This window comes from Neofelis nebulosa, chromosome X (genome assembly GCF_028018385.1).
Source record: "Neofelis nebulosa isolate mNeoNeb1 chromosome X, mNeoNeb1.pri, whole genome shotgun sequence".
Lineage (NCBI taxonomy): Eukaryota > Metazoa > Chordata > Mammalia > Carnivora > Felidae > Neofelis > Neofelis nebulosa.
In genome coordinates this window covers 88,964,912-88,988,048 of record NC_080800.1, presented here as the reverse complement: position 1 = coordinate 88,988,048, position 23,137 = coordinate 88,964,912, and the positions used below count along the sequence as shown (strand labels likewise).

Here is a 23,137-nt window from a genome sequence, read left to right as displayed (position 1 = left end):
CACAGTCCGTGAGTTCAAGCCCCGCGTCGGGCTCTGTGCTGACCGCTCAGAGCCTGGAGCCTGTTTCCGATTCTGTGTCTCCCTCTCTCTCTGCCCTTCCCCTGTTCATGCTCTGTCTCTCTCTGTCTCAAAAATAAATAAACGTTGAAAAAAAATTTTTTTTTAAAAAAAGAAATGTTCTAGCTCTCAAATGCTATTTTGGGATCATAGGTGTTCATTTGGTAGTTATGCTTCATAACATACATATATTTTGCATGTATTCTGCTGCATTTTCAAATATTACATAACAAAAAATGATAAGAAATAAAGGGCAACACTGAGAGTTCTTTTTTTTTTTTTTTTTCTTCAACGTTTTTTATTTATTTTTGGGACAGAGAGAGACAGAGCATGAACGGGGGAGGGGCAGAGAGAGAGGGAGACACAGAATCGGAAACAGGCTCCAGGCTCCGAGACATCAGCCCAGAGCCTGACGCGGGGCTCGAACTCACGGACCGCGAGATCGTGACCTGGCTGAAGTCGGACGCTTAACCGACTGCGCCACCCAGGCGTCCCAACACTGAGAGTTCTTAACAGCACATGGATGGGTGATGTCAAGCATGGGATGAGATGGCAGTTACTGAAAAAAGTGGCCAACATTACATCTTAGTAATCAAATATTAGAAAATACTGATTATTTTGGCAAAGGGATCAATCCTCGTGAAATACAAACCTCAAGAAATTGACTACCTGATCTATAAATACTTGAAAAATATTGCTATTTCTATGCGTGTTATCTATAGGCTAAAATAACTTATTTTCTTAAAATTATGCTTGATGTTCACTATGCATAAATTTTATTCCTTCAGGCTTCAAAACATGTTCATGTGTTATGCATAACTAATAGTGTTACAAATGATGTGTTCTAATATCGCAAATGGGAGACCTATGATTTATATTTTCAATCAGGCCATTTACAATTATCAGGACTACACCTACTACTTACTGATCCTCACAGCACAAGAATAAGAATACAGAAGCCTATTTCCGCTGCCAAACCCAAAAACAAAAATTTCCATGGAAACTGGATAGAAAGATAAAATAACGAAACAGTCCTTTATAAAACTCTCCCTGGTCTAGATTGCTTTCATTTTCAGGTATGAGGTATATGCGATGTCTATCAAACTTCAGATGATGATTTCTGTAACTAAAACAGAGGGTACTAAAGGCTGAAGAGGAAAAACTGATGCTGTGATTGTATTTAATCAGTAAAGAAGAAAATCACTGGATGCTTACTTGTATTCCAGGAGGACCTGGATATCCTGGATTACCCTTTGGTCCTGGCAGCGATGACATAATTACACTACCTGGTTCTCCCTGAAAGAAATTATCAATGGAAGTTGTAAGTAACAGTTACAACACATGAAAACTGGCAAAAGCACAAAAAACGATCTGAGAATTAAATCTGTCACATAAATGTCCTGAGGATTAGGTGATCTCAGTAATTAACATGAATAAATTTACCTTTTAAAGACAAATGGGAAAGTGGCCAAAATACACTGAAGTACAATCGATTTATTAAGAGCCTGTGATACCTTCAGTTACTCATTCATTACAAAAACGTTTATTAAATATTAACATTTGCCAAGAATTGTGTTAGGCTCTGGATACTCAGTAGAGAAGGAGACAAACAAGACCTCTGTCCTCATGTTGCTAACAATATACTGGAGAAATGCAGACCATAACATGTAAACAAATAAGATGACAAAATGTTCTGTTATAGGCTATGAAGAAAAAACATGGTACATGATAAAGAAATAGTGGAGGACTAAAATGAATTGCTAATTATGTGACCTGATAGAGGTGCTAATTATTGTTACAATGGCAATCATGATATATAAAGGTATCACATTAACATGTTGTATACCTTAAATGTATACAGTGTTATGTGTCAAATATATTTCAATTAAAAAAAGAAACAGTGATGGAAATCAATTTGGGTAGTCAAAACAAGGGCAATCTGTGAAGGCAACATACAGGCAGAGATCTAAAGGATAACGAGTCAGCCAGGTGAAAATGGATAAGAGTACTAGGTAGTTTAAGGAGCATGTGTAAAGGACCCCAAACGTGAAGAGTTTGCTACATTCAAATAACTTAATGCAGACCCATGTGATGAGCGAGCCCAGGGAAAAGTGGTTTAAAGAGAAGTCTGGATATGTAGGCAGGGACCAGAATACACAGGTCTTACAGGCCATGGAGAGGAATGTGGACTTTATCTCAGAAACAGTGGGAAGCCCTGTGAGATTAAACTATTGATTTATGTTTTTAAAAGATCATTCTTGACTACTATATATAGAATAAGTCAGGCTGGGAGGTGACGGGATGGTAGCGAAAAAAAAAAAAAGACTAATTAAGAAGAAGCTATTGCAAGAGTCCAGATGAGACATTATGGTTAGTCTGGTGGCAGTGAGGATGGAGAAAAGTGGATGAATTTAAGATATATTTTATTTATTTATTTATTTATTTATTTATTTATTTATTGAGAAAGAAAGAGAGAGGGAGGGAGGGAGAGAGCGCTCAAGCAAGGAAGAGACAGAGGGAGAGGGAGAGGGAGAGGGAGAGGGAGAGGGAGAGGGAGAGGGAGAGGGAGGGAGAGAATCTCAGGCAGGCCCCATGCCCAGTGTGGAGCCCAACGTGGGACTCAATCTCACAACCATGAGATCATGACTTGAGCTGAAATCAAAAGTTGGATGCTAAACTGACTGAGCCACTCAGGCACCCCAAGATATATTTTATAGGCCACATTAACAATATTTAGTGATAGAATGGAATGAGGAGGTGTGTGAAGTTGTAGGAGACGTAAATATTAACTCTCAGGTTTTGGGGGGGTCTAGGTCTACATTGAATGTGTTAATTTGAATGTCTGGGGGATATCTGAGTAGAAGTCAGGGATGCAGTTTAATACATGCATCCAACTCAGAAGAAAAGTCTATTTTAGACTTACTATCCAGTAGCTGGGTAGTAAATAATACCATGAACATTAAGAATATTGCTAGGCATAGAAGCAGGTGTCAGAATTGTGTCCTGATACCTGCTGCATAGAATAAAATGAGCTTTTATAGAAGACTGTGTGATGACCAGAGAGACACAGAAGCAAAATCACAAAAAGGTAGTGTCACAGAAGTCAGGGGAAAAGAGGATTTCTAAAGGGAGCAAATGGTCAACTGTATCAAAAGGTAATGGGAATTGAAAGATCAGAAAAGAAATCTGAGTCTTATATACACGTTTACAAGTATAACAGCACACAGAAAATACTTAAAGCCATGGGAACAAAGGAGATTACTTAAGGGTAGCTTGTGTGTACCTGCACAACTTCTAGAAACATCCATTTTAAGACAGAAGTCAGAGACATTATCTGATTGAAGTTGTAGGCTTTTCATATATTTTATTCAAAATGTTTACTTTCCTAGCATGGAATGCTTACCTTCATACCTGGGATCCCAGGAGGTCCCTATTATTAAAAAGAAAAGGATTGTTTTATACATATGAGAGGGGATCGAGCAAAAGAACATACTACTTTCCAAATAGTCAGTTGAGTAGATTACTGTAGGGTCATTCTAAGTACAAAGTATCTTAGAGATGACATTTATATGAAATACAATGGAATCCTTACATTTACCCAGCACAGAGCTATACTACCAACTTTTTTTCCCTAAAAATCTTCTTATAGTTTACTAGTTTAAAATGTACTAACTTTGCTCCACATGAACACACTGAGCTCACTTTCTACCCTTCTGCTTCTTCTGTCAATTCCTGTGTTCATTATAATCCTAAATTTTATAACTTACTGGAGGACCCTGTAAACCAGGAAAACCGGGACTGCCTGGAAATCCACGTTCTCCCTAGAAGGAGTTAAAAAGAAAGAGTAATGGAGGAACAAGAAACAAAACATAACTATACCAACAAACAATGACTTACTAAAAAGATTTCGGTTAAAAGGCATTTTGAAACATGCCAGATTGCCAAAAATTCACTAGCCTTCCCTTTCCAATTACTTCAGTATCAACTGCCCATATCAATTCAACCTTCTAAGATACTTTTATCCCTACTCATCAATCCCAATCAGAAATAAAGAAAAAGATCTTCTACCCTAGTCATTTTCTTCTGACAAATCCATTTTGAGACAATCACACCACAGATTCCTGGTCATCATCACACTTAATAGTTAATGATTTATCTCAATTTCCTGCCATGTATTATATAGATCCTTATTTTAACTGCCCCATTGCATTATTCTTTTATTGTAAACTATTTTAAATTATTTTTGTAAAGAGGAAAAGATGGTAAGAGAGAATGCCATTAATATCACCAAGAGGACAATAATAGCAATAGTTCTAGCAATTGCAGGTCATTATGTTTTCTAGGCATCCAATTTTTCTCACTCGCTATTGTAAAGTACTAATATAGACATTTGGTTTAGAAAACAAAAGCTAAAATTGCTGTAGAAGAACCCCAATGCAACCTCCTTTCTAATACCTACATGCCATGGTAATCCTAGAGACATCTTTGTCAGAGGCTTAAAAGAGCAAAATTATTACAGCTCTGTGCCTTTGAGTTATTGTCCAGTACTCCTCTCTCCATCACTTTTTACATATGGAAAAAATTGGCCCAGAGAGAAAGGAAGTGGCCTGCCTATCAAGTTTAGAAGACAGAAAACCAAAGAACCCATATATTCTGATTCCATCTCTAGAGCTCATTCTATTAGTTACATAGTAAAGAATATTAAAAAAAAAAAACATTTAATCTGAAAGTAAACATAATGAATCCATCTAGAACATTTTTTGCTCACATAATTGGGGGCCTCAAACACAAAGTAATCATGAGATCTGCTAAGGTGCTGCTTTACAAAAAAAAGAAAAAGATCCCTTTAATCATATAGCATACTATATACATTGTTAACACATTGGTGTTCAAATTTACAACTTTGGCTAGTGGTTTGTTGCTCAGGCAGGCTGGCAAGCAAACAAACAAATAACCATAATAGACACAAGAATGCAGCCCATTTTAACAGCAATGTTCCATGCAAACTAACTCCACGCAGGTAAGTTTGTCCTAGCTGAAATGAAGAACACAAGTAAGCCTCACAAATCCAAAATAAAAAATTTATTATTGTTGTTGTTATTATTATTATTATTGGCTATTATTATTGTTATTGTTGTTAGTAGTTGGTAGTGTTGGTAAGGGTCACATGATCTGAAGAAAAGTTGGAGGTAAAAATAACTTTATTGCCTTCAAGTATATACTACAATAATTATCACAAAATATAGCCTTCATGATACAAAATAGTTTGTTCAAGTTATTTTAAATATGTACCCTATATAAAATCTAACACATGCCATTAGCTACAAAATCTAGGATATTTCATGAACAGTTCCATAAAGTATCATGTGCAGAATGGAAAATGCTGAAAGGATATACAGAAAATAATAACATATTGCATTAATATATAGGAACAGGAAAAAAGTGAGCGAATAAGATGTAAACTATCAAAAAAAGCAAATTTTCCTCATTGTTTTACCTTGCTACCACTTTATGATAAACCCAAACAGCTGATGAAACACAAGAAAAATGGGTCATGAAAAAATGTTTTATCATATGTAAAGTTTTATTTTTCTTTTTAAATTGTTAAATTCATCATTTTTGCCGACAGGGAAGAATTTCTGTTTTCATACTAATAGTTTATAGTAAAAACTGATGTGCTGTATTATAGGTAGATTTTTAGGATTTTTCTTAGGGATGTTATTAGGCAAGGTCAAAAAAATGTTTTAAACATGAATTTTTGAGAACTTACATTGTACCTAGTTTTTAAAAAAGGCAAAGCTAATGAATGACATTCACAAGTATTACTCTTAACACTGATATAATATTTGAAACATATATATCCTAATTCCTTTTTAACTCTCACCCTACTTTACACTAAAGTCAAAACAGGATTCAATAAAATAACTTTCAATCCAATGCAATATCACAGCTGAATACACGTGTTTAAAGAATTACTGATGTTGTAATATATTGAAAATGTTAACTCAGAACATATCCTATGTATGTATGTTCTAGACATGTAGCTACTACACCAACATTCTTCATATTGATTTCTTCAAATTTTAAAATCTATTTTTATAAAGCATATTGCCTAAGATTAAGTTGAAGAAATCTCACCTTGGTTCCATTGCATCCTGGGATACCTTGAGGTCCTGGGGCTCCATCATGGCCTGGCATTCCCTTTGAAAAGAGATATAACACATGTATAATATTTCTTTTAGATTACTTTTTAAGGAATCTTCAATTAAGAAGCCAAATTCTACTTACAGGAAGACCTGGTGTCCCTGGAAATCCAGGAAGTCCAGGAGGACCCTATAATTAGAAATAAATTCCTTGAACCAAACAACAATCAGTAAGAGTAAAATTATATTCTACCCAAAGGAATTATAAAAATTACATTTAGAATAGCAATGGACAAATGTGTCTCATTGATTATTAACATTCACTCTTGCTATAGAAAAAAAGGTCAACTCCTACACGTGTTTTTTTTTTTTTTCAACATTTTTTATTTATTTTGGGACAGAGAGAGACAGAGCATGAACGGGGGAGGGGCAGAGAGAGAGGGAGACACAGAATCGGAAACAGGCTCCAGGCTCCGAGCCATCAGCCCAGAGCCTGACGCGGGGCTCGAACTCACGGACCGCGAGATCGTGACCTGGCTGAAGTCGGACGCTTAACCGACTGCGCCACCCAGGCGCCCCAACTCCTACACGTGTTTAAAAGGCTCTTTTAGGGGCGCCTGGGTGGCTCAGTCGGTTAAGCGTCCGACTTCGGCTCAGGTCACGATGTCGCGGTCTGCGGGTTCGAGCCCCGCATCGGGCTCTGGGCTGATGGCTCAGAGCCTGGGGCCTGCTTCCGATTCTGTGTTTCCCTCTCTCTCTGCCCCTCCCCCGTTCATGCTGTGTCTCTCTCTGTCTGAAAAATAAATAAACGTTAAAAAAAAATTAAAAAAAATAAAATAAAAAAATAAAAGTCTCTTTTATAGGAAACTATAGAAGCAACTCCTATTTGAGGGAGCATTGTCTTCATTGCACTTAGCAGGAGCAGACAAATTAGTGGAATAAATGTCTTTTCTAAAAGATAAAGCAGTTCTGCCAGGTTGGTGATGAATACTGAATTTAGCAGGGGATGGGTAAGTGGCAAATATATCTGCTCCTGAGAGTATCAATGTGATCACTCCAAAAATTCTTCAATCAAATTTACCTGACAGAATTGGCAAAAATACAAGTTTGACAATATTCTCTGTAGGTGAGGCTCTGGGAAAAGGTACTCTTATACACAGCTAATGGGATTCAAACACCACGGAGAGAAATTTGAAATATCTAGCAAAATTACACATTTTTACCCTTTGAAGCAACCCATTTCTAAGAACCTATCCAAAGGTACACTAGAAATTAGGAAACAAAATCAGAATTGAAAGGTTATTGACTGCAACACTCTTATAACTGAAGTTCGGAAGTGACCATATAACCATAATTATAGCTAAACACTAGAAACTATAGGGACATAACTAAATAAATTATGGTACGTCCACATGTTAACCAATGCAGCTTTTAAAAAGAATGAGAAAAATCTATGTACACTGAAATGTGTAGTTATCTCCAGGACATAATATTAAGTAAAAGAAACGAAGTATAAGTAGTGTATAGAATATGCTACATTTTTATGAGAAGGATGGTGGCACAAAACAATGAAAAGATATACCAAAAATAGTAAAAATGATTACCTGTGGGGGAAAGAGGAAAAAGGGGATGGCAAGAATGGGTGGGAAGCATCTCTGATTATACCACTGTTAAACAGCAATGTAAAAATTTTAATTAAAGGTAAAAATTTAGAAGAGGTAGAAATATTATTAAAAATTGAAAACAAACTGAAACCGGTGAACCTAATATAAACCAAGTTGTTGACATAAACCATACAAAGAAAAAATTACTTTAAGTGCCTCTAAAACATATTTTGACTGCACTTTCTTAGTGAAATTAGTCCATTCAAAGAGGAAAAAAGAACAGCAAAGAAATAATTAATGGCATTTAAAAATCCTATTATTACTATTAAAATTGAAATTGCTATTTTGTTCACTTGCAAATTGCTATTTTGAAGCTACCATAGGTATATTGTAGGATAAAGAAAATAACAAATTATATTAATGCTATTAGGAACCAAGATTTTCATCACAGGGAGGGAAAGGTGGTGAAGTGAGGGAGAGTAAGTATACAAATCTCTTTTCATTTTAAATTTCAATTGGAAGTAATAATATAAGCTCATGATATTTTTTCTCTTTAAAAAATACATATTTCCTAATTTTGTCAACTGAAAAGACATCAAATCAACTGACCACCAGTAACCATGAAAACCCCTAACACCAGACGGTAGCATCTAAATCACATCTTTCACTAAAGAAGAACCTAGTATCAGATATATGGTCACCTTCAGATTTGGAGAATAAATGTACAACATAAGCCTGAAGAGTCTTGTGTCAGAGAGCAAGGAAATTATCAAAGGTCAATAGAGTTTGTCAACAGGACACAGGAAAGGGGCCAGCCAACTTAAAGGGGATCCCACAGGCCAAAGATCGGAGATTTTGGCTTCAAAAATAATAATGAGTAAAATTGATTTAACCACATAAATTCCACATGTTTATAATGATAACAAATTCTATAAACCTTCCTGACCATCACTCAAAATTGCTGGTGTACTAATTCATTACCCTATTAGAATAACTCATTGCCCCATTACAATTCCAGTTGATAAATTAGAATTCTAGCTGATAAATGGTTCATAGGAATTTTTAAAATCATCATTTTGCACCTCTGAACAAAAAAATGGATCTAGGCAAAGATCATCAATGACTACTAAACCACTGGATCAAAGTTGATGGGGAAATTTTGGTGGCAAAATCAGGCTCATATACTGAACCACTGATCAAACTTAATAAAAAAAAAAGTGGGATAACAGATATTTGTGTGAGAAGATGTAATTCAATAGTAAGTACACAGCACTACACACAAAGTATTCTTTTTTGTTTTCTTTAATTTTTTGCAGTATAATTTATGTGTAGTATAACGCACAAATCTTAAATGCACAGCTGTTTCTATATCCCCAGAAAGTTCTCTAGTTGGTGCCTCTTGCAAGGCAACCTCCAGTCTGTAGGAAATATTGGGGACAGAGGAACAATTTAAATGACATCATGAAGAAACAGTCAGATCAAGAATGTAGAATGTAGGTGCCTGGGTGGCTCAGCTGGTTAAGCGTCCAACTTTGGCTCAGGTCACGATCTCACAGTTCATGGGTTCAAGTCCCACGTTGGGCCCTGCACTGATAGCTTGTGGTCTGGAGCCTGCTTCAGATTCTGTGTTGCCCTCTTTCTCTCTGCCCCTCCCCTGCTCCCACTCTGTGTCTCTCCCTCTCAAACAGGATAAATAATAAATAAACATTAAAAAAGAATGTAGAATGCAGTAGAATACAAATGACCCAGTTTCTCTAATAGCATAATAAAAGAGTTTTAAGAAACATAGAAACCAAATGCAATATGTGAAACTTGAACAAACCAATTGTAAAAAGACATCCATCTTTGAGACAACTGAGGACATCTGAATAAGGACTGAGTTTTCAAGTATATTTGAAAAATTATTGCCAATCTTTTGAGGTGTAATGATAGTATAGCAGTTATGTGGTTATCAGTTGGAGTAACATATTGAAATATGTATTCATTGGTGGAATGGCTGATATGAGGGATTTACCTAAAAATATTCCAAAAAAATAGTGTGTGTGTGTGGGATAGATGAAACAAATTTGTCAAACTGTTGCTAGCTTTTGAAGCTGAGTGATGGGTACATAGAGGCTCATTGTATTATAATCTCTGTACATTTGGGTATGCTTAAAAATTTCCATAATAATAAAACTTTTAAAATTTTCATGTCAAGAGTTGCCTCTGAGCTGAGACATAAGGATGCAGGAACTATCAGGCTACCTATTCCTAAGCACTTCTGAAGTTCTAGTTGAGGGACATGGACTACTCAGGCACTCCTAGACACTTGCAAATGGGAATTGAGAGAATGGACAAGTTTTTTTTTGAGTCTCAGAAGGGCTTATGACATAGTTAATGGTAGCTGTAGTTATTATGAGATATATTATGATTCTTAGGAAGAGCTTCAATAGTCTATTGATATCCACTTATTACACAATAACACAGAAACGCATCTGCTAATAAAACCAAGGGTTTTGAGTTTCTTCCCTGCTTTTCCAGGTCCTTACAAACACCAGGCATGAGTAGCACATAAGGTAAGCTACATGTTGTTAAGAAGTATAAAACAAATAGGATGTTTTAATGTTTACATAAAATTTGTACATCCACTAAATTTCTGGAGATCAAGGGATCAGAATGTTTTAACTGTCTTTGTCACATAAACAGACATACTATGTCATCACCCATGTACTTTATACTTGTATAAGTATACTCATCAATCTATGAACACAGAATTTTAGAGCTAAAAGGCACCTTTGACTCTCTAATTTAACAAATGAGAAACTGAGGCTCAGAAAAGTTAAGTATGATTTTCCAAAAGCCAGGACTATTTTTGAACTATAGTTTCCTCCCAGCTCTAAAACACACTGAAAGATATATTTCTACCTAGAAGCTTTTCAGAAAAATTACACTAAATGTGTACTTCCATTTTGAGACACATCCTGATTTTCAGAACATTAAAATGAAAAAGTATACATCTTAGAATTGAGAAAACATTGTATACTTCCAAAGTCGTTTTCTTTTAAGCTTATTGATTTATTTTCAGAGAGACAGAGAAAACAAGCAGGGGAAGGGCAGAGAGAGGGAGAGAGAATATTGAGGCTCCACACTCTTAGCACAGAGCCCAACACGGGGCTCAAACTCACAAACTGTGAGATCACAACCTGAGCCAAAACCAAGAGTTCAACACTTAATTGACCAAGCCACCCAGGTGCTCCCAAAGTAGTTATTTTTTTAACACAGTGGTTTAAATTAGTGCTTCCCAAACTGACGGTCTTCAAGATACACAAAGAAAGTTATAATATTTGTACATGGTACACTGGGAAGGATATACAACCTTCAGTGATTGGCCCTCTGAACCCAGAGGACTGAGATGATCACGAGGTTGGGAAGTTATGTTTAAGTCAGTTGTAAGATATACATATTTTTAATAAATTGGTAAATTGCTAGGATTTAGCACTTTTGTATTTCTTGTCCACATAAAGTAATTTAAAATTTTGGTACATTAGTTTAAATAGACACCTGGATATATAGATAACTGCCAAAATAATAAAAACAATATGCTAATTGTAGGCATATGCCAATTCTTACCTTTAACTTTTTAAAAACTATTTATTTTTTCATTTTAATAGGAATCTTTTCCAGTTGTCTCATACACTTTGTTTGCTTTTTCTCTGTCTTGACCAACAAAATATTTGATATACAGCAAATATCACTTACTCTGATCCCTTTTGGTCCTTGTGGCCCTGGAATTCCATCATCACCCTGAAAAATACAACAGATTTAGTTCTTGTTCCTCCAAAAATAGCCCTCAAATAACTAATTCTAGATTATGACAATAAGAGACTTAAATTTTTGTGAATCTTTGTGAAAGTGAGAAACTTACTTACCCAAGGAAGAAGCATTTATTATTGAGACTGAAAGCACCTTATTTTTTATCATGTAGAAAATAAGAAAGGTCTTGGGGTGTCTGGGTGGATCAGTTGGTTGTGCTTCTGACTTCGGCTGGGGTCATGATCTCACAGCTTGTGAGTTCAAGCCTCTCGTTGGGCTCTGTGCTGACAGCTTGGAGCCTGGAGCCTGCTTTGGATTCTGTGTCTTCCTCTCTTTCTGACCCTCCCCTATTTGCATTCTGTCTCTCTCTCAAAAATAAAAATAAAACATTAAAAAATCTATAAAAAAGCAAGAAAGGTCTTTATTTACTGAGAAGAAAACTGCTGAAATGTAGTAGAAACTTTGTACCTGACCTGTAAAATTAATTATGAAAATCATACAAAACAAAAATGTAGTGGTAGTGATACTCCTCAAATCATTTATGCATAAGGAAAATACAAGCTGAAAATCTGGGCATTTTCTATATATTTTTTAAACATTATTTTTAAAATTTTATTATATCTTCTTTTAATGTTTTATATTTGGGAGAGAGAGAGTGCAAGCGGGGAAGGGGCAGAGAGAGAGAGGAGGACAGAGGATCTCAAGTGGGCTCTGTGCTGATAGCGGAGAGCCTGATGCAGGGTTCCAACGCATGAACCCTGAGATCATGAACTGAGCCAAAGTCAGATGCTCAACCACTCAACCAACTGAGCCACCCAGGTGCCCCAGGCAGTTTCTATATTATGTCAGTCTGCTGCCATGCTGGTAATAAATGGCATAATCTGAGCCTAAGTATGTGCTGCTCTTGAGTTTGCTGTTCTAAACCTTTGCTTTGTTTTATAAGGCACTTTCTACAGGAAGAGCTTAGGAAAGAACAAGAACAAACCAGACACTCCTTTCTAGCTTCTTCTGTTGACTGTAAACAAAAAAGGCTGACCACATGTGTGTTAATTTACCCATTTCTAGTTACAGTTGCATTGTTGAGAATTTGAGGTTTTGTCTCACTAAGTTTTTATTAACTAGTTTTTTTAAAATAGAATAAAGAAAACCCAATTCTGCTCCAAAAGATAGGAATTTCAGTGGAACATATAAGCTAGTAGGCCACCACCTGAAGCGTTGAGACAGATTTTATTAAACTAAGACATCTTGCTTTACACAAGTGGTTTCTAAATCACACAACTCACAACCTTAGAGGCTCCACTGGGGGTTCCTTGATGCCTATGTCACTACCCTCTTTCAATCAGCGCAGCTTTGTTTTTATGTTTTATGTGGGGCTTCCAGGAAAAGCTTCATTTGGGAAAAGGGTTACCTGGTATATTAGTTTCTTATGCTGTTTTTATAAATTACTACAAACTTAGTGGCTTAAACCAACACAACCTTACTGTTCTGGAAGTCAGAAGTATGACAGTGGTCTCAGTGGCAGAACACTGTTGCTTTCTGGAGGTTCTAGGAGAATAAATCCATTTCCTTTCTTCCAGCTTCTAGAACAGCCAGCCTTCCTCAGCTCTTCAATCTTCAAAGCCAGCTATGGTTGAATCTTTCTAACACTGCAACACTCCTACACTGATTCTTCTGCCTCCCTCTTCCACATTTAAATGACTCTTGTGATTATACTGGGCCCACCTAGATAATCCAGAATAATCTCTGTGGTTGAAGACCAGCTGATAAGCAAATTTAATTCCATTTGCAATCTTAATTTTGCTTGTCTATATAAACTAACATATTCACAAATCCTGAGGATTAGGTCATGGACATCAATTAGGGGATGGGCAGTATTCTGTCTACTATCCTTAACTTCTTAAAAAGTTTAATAATCTCTTTCCACAACAGACTCATCTCTAAGGAGATTAAAGTAAATCCAATTGTATTTTATTTTATTTATTTTTTTAAATGTTAAATTTATTGTGAAATTGGTTTCCATACGACACCCAGTGATCATCCCAACAGGTGCCCTCCTCAACCCAATTCTATTTTAAAACAAGGAGAAGACTGCTTAATGAATCTTTTTGGGTCTTTCCACAAAAGGCAGGTATAAGACAAAGATTCATTAATGTTGTACTGGTTGTACTAACCAACATGGTTAAATAAGAGACAGATAATAGAGGTACCAAAATTGGAAAGGATGAGGCAAAACTACCACTAAAAGCAAATAAATGATTGTATGAGTGGAAACCCAAGAAAATTACATGAAAACTACTATAATCAATAAGGTAACTCAGGAAGATAACTGTACACAAAATTAATATGAGAAAATAAATAGCTTTCTTATATACCAACTACCAGTTAGAAAACATAATGGAATAAAATATACAGTTTACAGTAGCAAAAGTAGGATAAAATATTTTGGGATAAACTTAAGAGATGTGCAAGATTCATAAGAAGAAAAGGTTAAAACGTTTCTGAAGTTCAAAATGGGAAATAAGAACAAATGGAAAGGCATTCCATGTTCTTGCATAATAGGAGTCAACATAAAAAATGATCAATTCCCAATAAATTTAGTTAAAATTTGACACAATAAACAGAAATAACATGAGTTTTGAAAAGACAACTGGATAAGGTGACTCTAAAGTTCATATGGAAAAATAAATAATCAAGAACATTGAGGAAAATTCTGGGGAAAAAAAGAGCAGTAAGGGGACGCTAGCCCTGTCAGATACAAAAATACAGCATAATACATCAATAATTAAAATAGTTTGGTTCTGACATTTGAATAAACATATCATTGGAAGAGTATGGAAGGTCTAAAACAAGTGCGTATATTCACATGAATTTGGTTTATAATGAAAGTGGCACTGCAAATCAATGGGGAAATTTACACTGGGACATACTTGTGAGGACATTTGTAAAAAAAATAAACATGGAACTTACATCACAAACCACACACCAGGATGAATTAGAAATAGATATTTACATGAAATGAAACTTAGTATACTTGGATAAAACATAGGAAAATTATTTTATAATCTTACAGTGGGGAAGGCATTTCCTACTCAAAATTCAAAAGCCATAAAGGACCCCTGAAAAACACAGATATACAAAAATATATACACACACACGCACATACTCAGCAAAGACATGACCACCTAGGGGAAATAACTGCAACTCACAACACAGACCAAGAGTAATCTCCCCAATGTATAAATAGCTCATTAACATATAAAATTACCAATAATACAGTAGAAAAATGGGCAAATGATATGAAGACAGTTCACAGAAAACACAAATGATTCTTATACCTATGAAAAGATCCTTAATCTCACTCTTAATAAAAGAAATGCAATCTAAAAGCTTTGAGAGACCATTTTCATCTATCAGATTGACAAAAAGTCAAGTCTCATAATAGGGTTGGTGAAACTAGGGAAATTGATCTTCCTGTATATTGCCAAACCAAGGATAAGTCATATAACTTCTTGGGGGGCAATTTGGCAATATCCATAAAAATACATAAAAACATGTACCCTCCTTATGGTAATCTTACAGAGATAATCCCCTATTGGGGAAAGGAAGTCTATTAAAATTATACATCTTAGCAGCACTGTTTGTAGTGGCAAAAAACTGAAAATTATTTAATCATCAATAGGGGACTGGCTTAATAAATTATGGTTTATACATGCAGTGGAATACAATCAAGTTATAAAAGATAATGAGGAAGTTCTGTGTGTACTGACATGAGATGTCTACAATATATATTAAGTGAAAAACAAAGGCCAAACATGTTGAATATGTTACCACTTTATAAACAAACGGAAGTAAAAGTGTGTCTGTGTGTATATAAGCATGTGTGTGCATGTATATATTTGTATCTGTGTGCATATCCGTAAAAATTATTGAGCATATTCACAAGAAAGTACTAGAAATTAGTATCTGTTAGGGATATGTAGAATTCAGTGGCTAATGGATACAGGTGGAAAGGAAATCTTTTTCACAATATACTTTCCTATGTTTATTATTTTGTGTAAGTGAATATATTATCAAAAATTAATTTAATTTTATTTTTAAGAATAAAGAAATCCTTTGTAAATTTTTATATATACAATCTATACATGTATTTGTTGTATATATCTTTACTTTCATATATAAGAATATATATTGGGAAGCCTTGGTGGCTCATTTGGTTAAGTGTCTGACTTCGGCTCAGGTCATGATCTCACAGTTTGTGGGTTCAACACCCACGTCAGGCTCTGTGCTGACAGCTCAGAGCCTGAAGCCTGCTTCAGATTCTGTGTCTCCCTCTTTCTCTGCCCCTCCTCCACTTGGGCTGTCTCTCTCTCAAAAATTAATAAATGTTAAAAAATTTAAAAAAGAATATACATATTAAAAAACAATCCTACCAAATTTTTGACTGAGCATATATGTCAACATATATGCATGTACTAGAACACCCAATCACATAAAAATTATGAAGTATAAATTCAGCTACATTGGGAAGCACGAAATCAGACTGGAGATAGAGGTACAAGGCTCTTCAAATTTAGAATCCCAAAAGTTTAGAAAGCAGTCCAACCTTTTCATTGTACAGATACTGAAATGGAACCACAGCAAAAGACTGGACTAATTTCTAAATCTAAAATGCATACAATCACACCATTAAAAGCTGTCATACTATTGTACAATAGTTCTAGTTAATGCTATATTATTTCAAAGGGATTCTAAGGTAGTTAACTTTTTTTAATCTGCCGCAAATCTTTATTAAAAGTGCCACCTTTCAGCAAGTATGGTGCACAAGAAATTCAGCCCATAATTCACCTGGGTAAACTCAGGTGCAAGAAATGTATCTTTATTTTATTATGGTTCAAAGTAATTTCTATTTCGAAGCTAACATGACTGAACACTTCACTAACATGACTGAAATTTAATCTCAGTTGCTTGAAATCCCCATCTCATTTTTATAAAGCTGTGTCTAAATTATGGAGAGCTTAAGGAGTTCCGAGATGTTGAGGGGTGAGATAGTCCAGTCCAAGCTAGAATTCATTGAGATGTCCCACGCCAGTAGGACGCATGGATTACTGCTGAGTTAGTGCTCAGTTCCATCCACTTGACTCTTTCAGATCCAGCTGCTACTTCTGTGCCACTTCTGGGTGCACAAGAAATAATCTGCTGTTTTTGCACTTCATTAGACATAAGAAATTCTGTTAAGTGCCCCATCTACTTAACTTCTAGGCAGTCATTTAGAGTCTTGCTTTTTCCTTAGTGTAAAGTTCTACTCAGAAAATTTAGTGCAGGTCCCTTCTGCTCTTGAATCTAACAAGACTACCTTGATATACTGTCACTTCCTCAGAGATCATGCCCAAGCACACCCCCACAATCTATGCTCTGATACAGTTAAGTGTTTACGAGTATTTATGTATTTAAATTAATTTCCTCCTTTATTGGAAAGACTACTTGATGAGTATCCATTTGATATCCTTAATACTCTAATGACATAATGTACCACTATTACATGAAATAAAATTAGGGGGAAAAAAAGCTTTTTAAACTACTTTTCATTTCCAGGCAAAAAACAGAACTGGCCCCTTTCATGGTCAGTTCACCAATCTACCTAATATAGATGGTAAAGGGCAATCAACCAAAAGAACTATTTTTAGAAAACCCAGAAACTTCTCCCAATCTTAGCATTCACTATTACCTCTTTGATTCCCTATCATAACATGCACATAGGGTGATATCCTTGCTTATGGTATAGGAGAGATTGCCTACGCAGCAGTCAACGGGGAAAAGCCTTCCCAACTGATAGGAAAACAGTACCTTTGGATCCATGAGCCTGCACATAGGAAAGAAAGGGTGTATGAATCCTCTCATCTTTCTCTCCCACAGAACAGCCTATGTGACATCTACCTCACCAAAGTCACTGATATACCTGTCCCAGGTAGTTGCCACGACTCTGAATTTGACAAACTGCTGAATATGTCACCCACCGTCCAACCCTATAGGTAAACACCTTACTGCTGTGCCACTGAATACAACAAATAGACATGTCTCTAAACATGAAACATTTTAGTACCTCAGATACCCCAACTGTATCACAGTGGACCTGATGTGTTGTCACAGTTGGACTCTGACACTACAGAAACAAAATGCCTCCTCACGTGTCAAATTTCTTCTGTCTGAGATGGGATTAACTGAAGCATCTGGGAAAAGGGAAATGAGATCTGCCACTAGGGCTATTTTGACCTCTATAGTGGTGGTTTCCTCCTCCCCTATACCTGTGCCCACCTGACACAATTTTCCAATTCCACTTAAGTACCCTACCCACCAGAAGGAACTTTGGGCTGGCTGATCCCCACGGCAATCAATGGCTTTTATACTACCAGCACTGTGTGTGTCTCCTTTGGGGTATTATTATTTGGTAAAAGCCTGGCCTTCAACATTCCTACCAATGTAACACATACCTACAGGGCATTGATAACAGACTGCCAAATATTCAAGACAGTCTCTCCTATTGAGCATATCAAACTAAACAGAGTAAGAGGGGAATTCCAAAACCAGGTGTTCTGGTTACTGAGGAGAACTGTCACGTGGTGGTATTGATTCTATTCATGTGTATGCTCCAGGCAACTTTTCCCACTCAGGGTCATTCAATTACAGCAAGTTATGTACAACGTGTCTTTGACCATTATTTAACTCATCAATGACACTACTTCAGTTTTGGAAGCAGAACAGACTAGCCTCAACACAGCCCTCAACTTCCTCTTGGCCATCCAAGGCAAGATCCTCACTGGTACAGTTCCATGGGGAAAAATAGGACAGTGGGGAAGTTGGTGCTTTTTCTAGTTAAACATTTTGTTTATTACACTGTCACAGTAAAAGGTTTGACTATTCCTTTCATTTTGGCTTGTTGCCTTAATCAGCTACTCTGACACCTGGCAGTTTAGCTCTCTCCAGCTCAGCTGAGCTCCTGACAAAATTCAGTTTTTGTTAAGGATATCAATAACTACATACAATTAGCAACATCTTCCAAAACCATTTGAATATGACAGTAATATTCAGTTTTTTAAACCAACAACAGAATATAGACTCTCAGCTATCCTATTATTTTATTTAGATATATTTTTGGTTGACTTGATACCTAGTCCCACATTTAAGATGACTTAATGCCTCTAGTATTACTGGATGGCAACCTGGTACATACCTTTTGTCCCCGAGGCCCTGGAGGCCCTTCTGGACCTGGAAATCCAGGCAAACCTGGATGGCCTTCCAAACCTGGAAACCCTCTCTCCCCCTGCAATTGAACAAGAATGAAAGGTGAGTGAATTTTCAAGCAAAGGCATGGTTGAGATTCAAAAAGATCAAAAAATTATCTAGAGAAAACTAACTTAATTTAATGATACTAAATTCACAGTACCCACAAACAGGAGAAAACCTGTAAGATGTGAGTGGAAAACCACAAACCATTCTGAATTTGTCATATATGGTAATGCAATCAATTGCTTTCCTGTAAAGGTAAAAAGCATATCAGAGATGAAACGAGGTTTAAACATACTGACATCAAGAGTTTACCACGGAAGATGGCAGTAAATCCAGGAAACCAGGTCTGTAGGGGTTACATAAAATAAATATGGTGCAGGGATAAAGAAGTGCAAAACGAAACCATCTGAGAAGTTTTCAGATTTGTTGCAAAGTGGAAGAGTTGCAGAATTACCCAGAAGGGAAATTCATTACTGACTGGAGATAAATTAGTCAGAAAAGGGCTCTGGAACATCAAAAAGTTTATATTTTTCTTATTGTAAGATTAATACAAAAAGGAATGCATGGTTATTGTAGAAGCACAAAAAAACACAAAAGAAAAAAAACCAGGAGGAAGAGTTAAGATGGCAGAGTAGTAAGGGGACCCTGGGCTTGTCTCATCCCTGGAACATACCTAGAGCAACATCAAACCATTTTGAACACCTAGGAAATCGATCTGGGGATTAGCAGAACAATCCATAATTTGAGGGAGAGAATGCAGCAGGTACATGGTGCGGAGAGGTGAATTGGGGGAGAGAAGAGGCCGGTGCCACAGAGGAGGGAGCCGTTTTCATGGAAAGGAGAAAGAGAGAGGGGGAGATTGAGCAGGGCATCAGGTTTGCACAAGAAAGCACTGCCCCTGAAAGCAGCTAGAGAGAAAGAGTGATGACACACACAGGACACCGCATAAGAAAACAGTTCCCTAAAACCATTGACAGGGGAAAAGGGAGAGGGTTTCAATACTGCCAGTTTTTTTGTAAACAGTGGAGCAAAAAGTCTGAAGTTTCAGAGCCCAGCCCCTAGTGGTGCTCTAGCGAGGAAGCGGACAGCTTGGTCTGAAGATCCCCTGGGTGACACAGAGAGAAGCGGTTCACCTGCTTGGACTGCATTTGATAGAGGTGATACGGCCTCTCCTCTGGCAAAAGACCCAGCGGGCATGTCATCAAGCTGCCATGCCATGTTCACCTCTATAGGAACAAAGACGCCAGCTGAGGGCAACAAACCCTGGAGCCGGTTGTGTGTTGCAATTTACCATAAACTCTGAGCTGCTGCCACTGTGTGGTAGCACGACCATTTCTGGGACAAGCTGGCCACAGTATGCACTGGCCACAGTGTGCAGAGACCGTGGGTTGGAACAGCGGGGATCTGTGAGGTGTGGGATTTTGAAACACAGCCACACCTGAGATAAAACTCTGGAGAGGGACACCGCCTGGTAGGCAGACAGCTTGGACACAGATAAGAGGGAGGTGGGGAGCTGATGGAAGCCAGGGACACAGGAGGTGTCAGGGGTGACTGATACTGTGCCTACAAGGGCACGAAATTCCCATTCCGGAGACTTGAGAGAGGGGTGAAACCATTTTCACCATTAGCCCACCAACACTGATCGACCTCAGTGAGCTAAACAGCGCCACCAAGTGGAGAACAGAGACAACATACCAAAGCCCTGACCACCTGCACACTCCAGGCACATCTCCACTAGGGCAAGTGGGCCTGAGAATCAGAACAGCAGGTCCCTCCCCCCAATAAGACCAGCACAAATCCTTTCCAAGGACTTACTCTACTGACCATAGACTGCTGCAAAGTTTCGACTCTAGGGGAAACTGGATCTACATTCATGTGGGTTTTTTTGTTTGCTTGTTCATTTGTTTTGTTGTTGCTTCTGTTTTTTGTCGTTGTTGTTGTTTTTCTTTTCTTTTGTTTTTGGATACAGAACAAGCAACATTTTTTATTTTATTTGATCTTTAATTTATTTTATTTTTTTTACTTTTAAAATTTTAAATCTTTTTTCTCTCTTCTCTTTTTTCTACCAAGCTTCTCTTAAACAGATCAAAGCAGAGCAAAACATGCTTAGCATCTAACTTTCTTTATCTGATTTTTTTTATTTTTAAATTTTTATTTCATTTCATTATTATTTTTATTGTGTTTTTCTTCCTTAAAAGTGACAAGATAGAGGAATTCACCTCAAAAGACAGAACAGGAAGAAATGACAGCCAGGGATTTAGTCAATGCAGATATAAGTAAGATGTCTGAACCAGAATTTAAAACAACAATTATAAGGATACTAGCTGGGCTTGAAAAAAGCATAGAAGACACAAGAGAATCCCTTTTTGCAAAGATAAAAGAACTGAAATCTAGTCAGGCCAAAATTAAAAATGCTATAACCAAAATGCAAACCCATATGGAGGCCATAAAAACGAGGATGTTTGAGGCAGAGGAGCAAATTAGCAATATAGAAGATAAAATTATGAAATATAATAAAGCTGAAAAGAGAGAAACAAATGTCAGGGGTCATGAAGGCAGACTTGGAATTTAGTGATTTTATTAAGACATAAAAACATTAATATCATAGGAGTCCCAGAAGATGAAGAGGAAGAAGGAGAGGCAGAGGTTTATGTGAGCAAATTATAGCTGAAAACTTCCTTAATCTGGGGGAGGACACAGACATCAAAATCCAAGAAGCACAGAAAACTCCCATTAAATTCAACAAAAGCTGGACATTACCCAGACATATCATAGTCAAATTCACAAAATACACAGACAAGGAAAGAATCCTGAAAGCAGAAAGTGGAAAGAAAGTCCTTAAACTTATAAGGGAAGACAGATCAGGTTCACAGCAGATCTGTCCAAAGAAACTTGGCAAGTGAGAAAGGAGGCAAGATATATTCAATATGTTGAATGGAAAAAATATGCAGCCAAGAATACTCTCCAACAAGGTTGTCATTCAAAATAGAAGGAGAGATCAAGAGTTTCCCAAACAAAAACTAAAGGAGTTTGTGACCACTAAACCAACCCTACATGAAATTTTAAGGGGGGGAGGGGGTAAAAAAAAAAGATGAAAAGCAATAAAGGCTAGAAAGAACCAGAGAGCATCACCAGAAACGCCAAATCTACAGGTAATATAATGGCACTAAATTCATACCTTTAAATAATCACTCTGAATGTAAATGGACTAAATGCTCCAATCAAAAGACATAGGGTATCAGAATGGAGGAAAAAAAAAACAAAACAAGATCCATCTATATGCTGCCTACAAAAGACCTATTTTAGACCTAAACACACCTGCATGTCGAAGGTGAGATAGAGAACCATCTATCATGCTAATGGCTGCCAAAATAAACCCAGAGTAGCCATACTTATATCAGACAAACTAGATTTTAAAACAAAGACTGTAACAAGAGATGAAGAAGGGAATTGTACCATAATTAAGGGGTCTATCCATCAAGAAGATCTAACAATTGTAAATATTACGCCTCCAACTTGAAAGCAGCCAAACATATAAATCAATCAATAACGAAAGGAAACTCACTGATAATAATACAATAATAATAACGGACTTTAACATCCCACTTACAACAATGGAAAGATCACCTAAGCAGAAAATAAACCATGAAATAATGGCTTTGAATGACACACTGGACCAGATGGACTTAGCAGATATATTCAGAGCATTTCATCCTAAAACGGAAGAATACACATTCTTTTTGAGTGCACATGGAACATTCTCCAGAATAGATCACATACTGGGTCACAAATCAGCCCCCAACAAGTACAAAAAGATCAAGATCACACCATGCATATTTTCAGATCACAACGCTATGAAACTTGAAGTCAACCATAAGACCAAATTTGGAAATGGGTGCCTGGGAGGCTCAGTTGCTTAAACGTCCAACTCTTGATTTTGGCTTAGGTCATGATCTCATGGTTTATGAGTGAAAGCCCCACATCGGGCTTTGTGCTGACAGCATGGAGCTTGCTTGAGATTCTCTCTCTTTCCCTCTCTCTCTGCCCCTTCTTTCTCCACTCTCTCTCTTGCTCTCAAAATAAATAAACTTTAAAAAGAAAAGAAAAAAAAATTGGAAAGCTTTCAAATACGGAGGTTAAGGAATATCCTACTAAAGAATGAACGGGTTAACTAGGAAATTAAAGAAGAAATAAAAAAATACATGGAAGCAAATGGAAATGAAAACATGACAGTCCAAAACCTTTGGGATGCAGCAA

At 36.8% G+C, this 23,137-nt stretch overlaps 1 protein-coding gene across 4 annotated transcripts in view; it reads right to left on the bottom strand.

Moving 5' to 3' along the window:
• Positions 1 to 23,137, bottom strand: part of COL4A5 (collagen type IV alpha 5 chain) — a 248,812-nt gene that overhangs the window by 108,307 nt on the left and 117,368 nt on the right. For 3 of the 4 annotated variants that reach the window (XM_058714479.1, XM_058714478.1, XM_058714476.1), the window contains exons 3-9: positions 18,825 to 18,914; positions 11,543 to 11,587; positions 6,346 to 6,390; positions 6,196 to 6,258; positions 3,825 to 3,878; positions 3,461 to 3,487; positions 1,273 to 1,353 (exon numbers count right to left, since the gene is read on the bottom strand). In XM_058714479.1, coding sequence (XP_058570462.1) covers positions 1,273 to 1,353; positions 3,461 to 3,487; positions 3,825 to 3,878; positions 6,196 to 6,258; positions 6,346 to 6,390; positions 11,543 to 11,587; positions 18,825 to 18,914 — 405 coding nt within the window. Of the gene's footprint in view, positions 1 to 1,272; positions 1,354 to 3,460; positions 3,488 to 3,824; positions 3,879 to 6,195; positions 6,259 to 6,345; positions 6,391 to 11,542; positions 11,588 to 18,824; positions 18,915 to 20,013; positions 20,107 to 23,137 lie in introns of those variants that run through there. The other variant, XM_058714477.1, reaches the window with a different exon arrangement.